This window comes from Cornus florida, unplaced genomic scaffold, assembly GCF_030987335.1.
Source record: "Cornus florida cultivar Cherokee Brave unplaced genomic scaffold, ASM3098733v1 CherokeeBrave_3.0.0_Hap2_Chr01, whole genome shotgun sequence".
NCBI classification, from domain to species: Eukaryota; Viridiplantae; Streptophyta; class Magnoliopsida; order Cornales; family Cornaceae; genus Cornus; species Cornus florida.
The window spans coordinates 34,706,795-34,714,888 of NW_026775571.1; the positions used below are offsets into that span (position 1 = coordinate 34,706,795).

The following is an 8,094-nucleotide window of genomic DNA, read 5'->3' on the forward strand; positions in this document are numbered from 1 at the left end:
ACAACCATAAAAACCTACAGATAATCAATTGGACATATAAAACGCATGCCAGATTCGATTAAAAATTCAATTAAAATCCTAAAGACATCTAGGTATGCATAGAACACAGGACAAAGGGATAGAGAGAGAATATAACTTGCCTTTACAGTTTTGGATTCAAAACTCTGTTGTCGTCTAACTAAGTTTTTCCGGCAATCCAACTCGCTATTAAATCTCCTATTGCTCCATCTTCCCTTCTCCTACGTCTGTCCTTCAAGCCACGGCCCCAAAGTGGCTTTGTTTGTTTCTCCCAATCCCTCTCTGTTCCTCTCTGTTTTCTCTCTATCAACTATACGTGTATAGGGTTATAAACCCTTTTGAGAGTATAACAGTATATATATATATATATACACCAAGAAACCCTAAACCAAATCCTATTCCACGATAAAACCTAATTCTAGTCGACGTGAGATATAAGACTAGAATTCTAGTTTAATATTACAATTAAAACACTAACAAGTTAAACCTAATTAACTTATTTAACTAAACTAACAAAGCACTTAAACAATTAAAACTAATTTAATTCAATTAACGAAAATTAATTCAATTACCGGAAATAAAAATAAAATTAAACAATTACTTAATTCACATAACCATAATTAACGAAAACAATTCATTTAATTAAAACAAGTAATTTAAAATAAACCACTACTCAAATTAAACAATTTGACACATAAGTACATAGCCATAAAATTAAATTAAAAATTTCACATAGAACAAAATTTAAATTTCAATCTTATCCTTTTGAAAACTAGGGGTATTACAACTACCATTCCCACCATTTATATTTGCATCAGTAATATTAATATTAGGCACATTCCAAGTCAAGTTGTAGATATTAGAAGGAAACTAAAATTAAACATAATTAAAAAGAAGTACAAATCTAAAATATCTGGTCAAAAAAGGACCAAAAAAAAACAAATTTTTTATAATTTTTTTACCACTTTTTGTGAATTAATTTTTTTATATAATTTTTTTTTTCAGAAATTTATATATAATATATATGTATATTATGTATATAATATACATAATATACATATAGAGATGTGATGACTGGTGAGAAACAGCACCGTTTTGAGAAATGAGAGACTTGCCAATAAAATTTGGCAGCTGCCATATATGAGAAGAAATTTGAGAATCTCAAATTTTGAGAGCTCAAATAAGAGCCCATTGGAGAGGCCCTTTTTTACCCAACTCTCATATTTTGAGTTTGAGAGGCCCAAATGAGAGAGCATTGGAGTTGCTCTAAGCTATACTAATAAAAGCGCTTTCAACATTCTAACAATAATCCCGAATGGGCTCAAAGAGTTATACATAGACAAAGAGTGCGAGGTGGCACCATTATTTCTTTGTTAATATTTTATATCTACCATCTATTTTTCAAACCTAATGTTGGCAAAAAAGCATAAAACCCCCCCTCAACTATCAAAATTTAGCATTTTACCTTCTGAACTATAAAATCGAGCAAATCAGTACCACAACTATAAGAAAACGTGCATATTGCCCCCTACCAGTCACTTCCGGCACATTTTCGGCCGACGTCGTTGTATATTTACAAAAATGCCCATTATAATTAACATTTTAAAAAGGCAAAAAAAAACTAAATAAAGTAAAATACCCTCAACACCCCTCATGTAATATAGCTCTCGTATTCCTAAAATTGCCAAATGTTTTAGTTGAGAGCCATTTGGGTGCTAGGGTTTGCTTCGAGTAACAGTTTTAAGCATCTCTCCCTTGTATGATCTTGTTCCTTCTTTTTTTCAGATTATCAAAGGGACATTGAGTTTGGTTGGATGATTTCTTCATTAATTTCACATCATTGCTTTCTCTGTGTATGCAATTGTGTGTGTTTTACGTTTGAAAATACTCTTACAGAACTACCTTTAAGGAGATTGAAATGAAACGCTAGTTTTTTATTTTATTTTTTACTTAATTAAAGGTATAATCAAAAGGCATTTGGAAGAGCATTTTTTGTGTCCTGTTCAGTGCAGCCATTTTTCTTTGACAAACAAGGAATTCATCATAACACACACACACACACACATATATATATATATTTAAAGTAAATTTTTTTCCTGAAAATTTTATTGAAAATAAATAGAGAATTACAAACTTTAATTTAGTTATAAGAAAATACTTGTAATTATTTATCATAAGAGTTTTTCTTTTCACTTTTTCTTTATTTATTTTTATGATCCTTTAAATTCCTAATTATAGAAGTTAAAATAAATTAACACACATAATTATTAAACACCTAATTGCACTTAAACATTTTACTTCATATAGCTCCATACGACTACAAACAATTTATTTAATGTATTGACTTTAAATTTTTATTGTGAAATTTTGTTGGAGACTTGGTACTATTGGGGAGAGAGAGAGAGAGAGATCATGTTGCACAATACATGTAGAAGGAAATGGGTTTGCTAACATGAATGGAAAAGGCTTCTTACAGGCAAAGGGCTATAACAATCATATTGAAGGGCCATCTTGGTATTATAAATAAATAAATAAATAAAAAAAGACAAGTCACGTGCTGCAATTGTTAGCCGGAAAGGTATCAGAAGTGACTGGTACAGGGACAATATCACTTTTTTGATTTTGTAATTCAATAAAATAAAATACTAATTTTTGATAGTTGAGCGTAGTTTTATGCTCTCCCTCCCCCCAAATGTTTTATCATTCTGGTCTTATTTTATTCAAATTGTATCCTAATGAATTTTATTTCTATTTTTTTTTTTATTTCAAAGTCAAATAACATCCTAACATCTCAATTTTTTAAATTATATTTTTTGCATTTGTTACATGTTTAAATTGATGCTTGATATGATTCATGCTTGATATGACATGGAGTCGAGGTTTAAAAGTCGACATTTGTAAGCAGCAAAACCACCATCGAATGTAACACCTACATTACTTGTTATGTCAATAGAAACCATATCCTCGAATCAGAATTCAATTCCCTATAAAATATGTCCTGATGAATTTGCTAAAATATTAGCTCCTTGAAATTGGAATTGAATATTCGAAAAAACTAATGACATCTAATGTCATCAGTCCAACTCACTGAACTTTTGGACTCCAAATCATTTTCCAAAATATAATTACAGAATTGGATTTCATACATCATGGTTGATGCTACAAAGGGTTAGAAATGTAGCTCCAAAGTTCCAGAACAAGGAGTTTCCAGTTATTGATCCCAATAATAACTTCCCATCAGAGTAAGTAACCTCGCCAACTCTGGCCACAAATAAATGAAATCATACAAAATTTCCTACACAAAATAATATGTGAGAATTAAGTCATTTCAGTGAAATTCACTACCTTGCCATTCCTGAAAGACGGACCCCTCATTAAACAGAAAAAACCCCATCAGTGAAGCATAACAAATTAAAAACAGCCATTATTGATCATATTTCTGTTTACTAGTGTTCACGGGAGGCAATGAAAGGTGTTGCACGATCCTCTGAACCTGCTCAGGATCAACCCGGAACTTTTCGGAAATCTGGTCAATGTTCATAGGCCCATCATGATCATCAGCCTTGCCTTGGTACAAGAGGATAACGTGGCGTATTTGTGCCACATTCAGTGTTCCAGGAGGAGCAGTTCTTCCCTCGTATCTACCAGAATCTGGCGTTGTATTTCTCAATTTTGGCATGGGCCTGTTGTACTTTTCAACCACAATTGCCTGCAACAGAATACTAGAAATCAAGGATTGACATTCAGGGAAAAAAGAAAAAAAGAAATCAAGGATTGACCAAACTGATATAAAGCATAAACAATGTTAAATATGGAGCACACCAGTTAGAATTCAATCACTATCCATTATAAAACATGTCACCCTGCAGCTTTTTTCTGAACAAAATTTGAAAAATAACAAGCTAAATGTTGGATTATAAAGCCCACGGTTTGCAAACATTTATCATCCATCAAGACTGGTCACCAATGGAAGCAAGTGCCCCTGCTAGAACACCTGGCTCTGCACATTCACAACGACTCTGCAAAGGTGGATAGATAGGATGCCCAAATTGAAAGGAATGAAGACAGAAAAGTTAATCCTGTTCAACTTGAAAGAAACCACTGTTTTAAGTACCTAAAATAGATTCCGACTCCAGTAATTTCATATAAAACTCAGGAATTTCAAGCAATCCTAAGCTGCTACTTTCATATAAAACTCAGAAATTTGAAGCAACCCTAAGCCAGCAGCAGCACCTCCTCCTTATCCTCCTCCTCCTTAACTGGGGCTTTTATTATATGTAAGCACTAACTAATGTTTTATAATCCTACAAAATCAACTGCTGAAGACAAGGGTATTCTTCTTGTGAACTGAAGTTCAATCTGTGGGGTAAGTATTTGGTGCAGTAACATAACAATTCTAAAAATGCGTTCTTAGCACCACAAATGCAAACTCTTGGAGATCCAGAAGTTCAGCATAGCTTCATCAAAATATTTAGGAGAATGTAATTAGTTCCTGAACTCTTTAACACGAAAAGTTCCAAAATTGATATACCTCAGGAGAAGAATTTGGTAGCCTCCAAAATTGCATACAAAAGAATTTCATAATAATTGACACATGCCAAAGTACTTATGTATCACCACCTAACTCAATTAAGGTGACAAATTTTGAGAAGATACGCGTAATTAGGCTAAATGTTCTAACTGAGGTCCTCACCACCGCAACCAAAAGAAACACAAGCACGCATAAAAAAAATTAGTACAGAAACATTTTCAAACATATGGTAGCTGTGAAAGCTGAACAACCCTCAAGTAATGAAGTTACAAATAACTTCTACATGCCTTCATCAGCAGGTGATGAGAAATACCTGCATGAAAGAAGTGCTAGACACGGCCCGTGAACAAAGTATTAGTTCAGATCATATCTCAGAATGCCTTGGAGTAAAGGATATTTTTCAGAGAATTCGTGCATCTAGAGCAAGGCAACTTCAGGTATTCAACTCGATAGAACATCTGTCCAATGACAACTCGACAGGTTGCAGAGCCTTCCCGCCAACAACGCATCATTCAAATTTCTACCCTATCAGCTTCTTATAATCTTTTTTGGTTTTTCCTTTTTTTTTAGGTAAGCTTACTACAAACATGCACAACCAAAATTAACCCAAACGGGACTTGAAACCTCAACCTTCCATTTGGAAGGAGGATGAGATACCAGTTGAGCTAAAGGATTCTAATCATTTCTGATTAAGAGAATTCACTCATTTTATGGATTCCAATATTCTAGAAACTTGAGCACAATGTTGCACAAGGCATGCATGGAACAGAAAAATGAAGCACATATAATAAAGTGAGCATGATACTGATATCTGTGTTATCAAAGGCCCAAGGCAGGGGCGGAGCCATAAATTTTCATTTGGGGGGGGGTGGAAATAAATAAAATAATTGCAATACTTTTTTTTCAATCATAACAAATAAAATAATTGCAATACTTTTTTTTCAATCATAACAAATAATTTATATACTTCTATATATATAGTACTAATATGTTTTAACAAGACTTACACTTTTATTATTAAGTTTGAATTTTTAAAGGCAAGACCAAAAGGTTCAAAAGAATCATAAATAATTTTTTCACAAATCACCTTTAATTTCCATCGATAAGTAACTATAAATGAGAACTTTATAAAATTTTGGGAGGTCAACTTTAATTTTCTTATACAAAATTACCATGAATAATTACTGTTAATAGAATTCTGAAACATTTTTTTTTTTTGGGGGGGGGGGGGGGGGGGAGGGGGAGGGGGGAAATTTAATATTCTATACAAAATTACAATTAATAATCATTAATAACTATACACTATCTACTAATAAAAATTTTAAAAAAATTGGGCTCCGCCCCTGGCCAAGGTGTACTAAGGCTCTAGAGGTCCGTTGGAGCCTAGGCGCAAGGCGAGGTGTGCACTTGAGTGAAGTGAGGCACGCAATTGAAAAATTGAATTATTAATGTTGTCAAAGGCGTACCTGGGCAAACAATAGGCGCAAGTGTTGCGCCTATATGAGCCTGGAGCCTAGGCGTGCGCCTTTAACAACACTAACTGATATGCAATGAAAACAAAAACAAGCAAAACAATAAGACAAATGTTATATAATTCCATATGCCAGCTCCATTGCCGCCACTCCATCTCTTTCCAAGTGCATTTGTCCGATGAACTTATTGGATTTGCCAAGATCAACCAAACAGCTCTTGCAGCAACTCTGATCAACTTCTTAAAATTTAGCATGAAATTATTGACAATACAAAGTAAACGAAACAATGACAATCACTTATAATATTACAATTAGAAAGATAGAAACCAACCAAGTCATTAACGGATGATCTACCTAGAGCATCACTAATGATATTGAAAGGCAGTTGGATACCGGAAAGATTGTACTATACATCATCATCCTTGCCTTTTATCTCACATGGAAAGGGTCAGCCACATGAATTCTCTTTTTCCATTTTTTCCTATTATATATCATGTCTTCTCTTAGATTTAATTTTTTAGATCATTTTTTATTACTTCATCCCACGGAAAGTTTTGGTCAGCCTCTTTGTCGCTTACCTTTTAGGCAAGCAACGCTTGTTCTCATAGCCAGCGCATCACTGGGTCTACATTGGATATGACCACAACACCTAAGTCTACTTTTTCTAATTTTATCGTTTATAGATTCTATACCTAGCATTCCCCTCACACCTTCATTATTAATCCCATCTCTTTTAGTTACACCTAGCATCCTCATTTCCACAACATGAACATGTTGTTCTTGAGTTTTTTTCAACACCCAACACTACTCTCCATATAATATAGCTGGCCTAATAACCATTTTAAAAAATTTTCCTTTCAGTTTATTTGGTATTTGTTTGCCACAAAGGACACAACTAGCTTGCCACCAAAAGAATGCATTATACATGCTTACAGTAATTAGCAAGGTCACTTATCCGAAGCCCCTTTTTTCTTTCCAAACGCTTAAAATAAGATAATTAAAAAAAATCTCTCAAAGTAGTTGAGCTTCACATAACAAAAAGCAATAAGCCATTAACGCAATTCTGATTTATACTGTAAGGTCACTTATCAGAAGCCCTTTTTTTTTTTTTTTTTTTTCCAAAAGCTTAAAATAAGATCGAAAACTCTCACAAAGGAGTTGAGCTTCACATAACAAAAAGAAAAAAGTCATTAATGAAAGATTCTGATTTATAATAGAACTTCTAAATTAAAATTTATATAAGGAACAGCAACAATTTTCAGAAACTCACCTCACCCATCTCAAGTTTCCCACCAGGTTTAGCTCTAATCCTACCCACCATCCGACTGAGCATAGCATCATACTGCGAATCACGTTCTTCGAGTGGGATTTTGTCAGCATTAATTCCTGATTCACCATCTTCAAGAAATTCAACAAAGGAGAAATGAAATCAAACCACCACTTAAAATGACAAACCAGTTACATTCTCAATATTATACAATTCATATACTGTAGTCAGTATTTAGTGACTTATACTCCTTTTATATATATATATATATATTCAAGCTAATTCCACATCTTAAACCACAATCACATATATAGATGGATGCGCGAGTGTCTAGATATACAGATATATGTATTTTGTATAATTGTATGTATCTACGAAAATGTTTGTTGAAATTTTTAATTGCTTTCTAAATTATTTGGTATTTCTCGAAATTACTGTAACAATTGTGCACTGAAAGCCAACATCAAGTGAAGGCTGTAGGAATAAATCGAATGTCAACTGTATTTCATCGAGAGAAGGCCGGAATACACTCACCGGAATCAGGAGTGACCTTATCGGCGGTGAGCTTGTCGACAGTAACAGGCGGTGGCCGGCGCTCAACGGCTTTCTTCAACTGCGACGAGGAGGACGAAGACGTTTCGACACTCGAACTTTGGATCCTTCCAGATGCTCGACGAAATGCCTGCCCCATCTCTCTCTCTCTCACTTTCTCTCTCTAAACTGTGTAAGTTCTCTCTACGTGTGTAATTTGTTCGTGTGCTTCTCTCAGAAGTTTTGCACCGTGTTTGGTAGATTACAAAGAGAGG

At 33.9% G+C, this 8,094-nt stretch overlaps 1 protein-coding gene across 2 annotated transcripts; it reads right to left on the bottom strand.

The window, feature by feature from the left end:
- Positions 1 to 3,111: 3,111 nt before the first annotated feature.
- LOC132294672 (uncharacterized) lies at positions 3,112 to 8,094 on the bottom strand. Of its 2 annotated transcripts, none has more exons than XM_059792619.1 (3): positions 7,823 to 8,094; positions 7,292 to 7,407; positions 3,112 to 3,727 (listed from the first exon to the last, which is right to left on the bottom strand). In XM_059792619.1, the coding sequence occupies exons 1-3, from the start codon at positions 7,977 to 7,979 to the stop codon at positions 3,443 to 3,445; spliced, it is 558 nt and encodes a 185-aa protein (XP_059648602.1). In that variant the 5' UTR covers positions 7,980 to 8,094; the 3' UTR covers positions 3,112 to 3,442. The 2 variants fall into 2 exon arrangements, with proteins under 2 accessions (XP_059648602.1, XP_059648592.1); XM_059792609.1 differs by having other exon boundaries at positions 7,292 to 7,419; positions 7,823 to 8,089.

Coding starts and splice junctions, on each gene's coding strand:
- LOC132294672 (XM_059792609.1), bottom strand. CDS start 7,979: ATGGGGCAGGCATTTCGTCGAGCATCTGGAAGGATCCAAAGTTCGAGT. Junction 7,420..7,822: donor TAAGGTCACTCCTGATTCCG/GTGAGTGTATTC, acceptor AATTTCTTGAAG/ATGGTGAATCAGGAATTAAT. Junction 3,728..7,291: donor GGAAACTTGAGATGGGTGAG/GTGAGTTTCTGA, acceptor ATTCTGTTGCAG/GCAATTGTGGTTGAAAAGTA.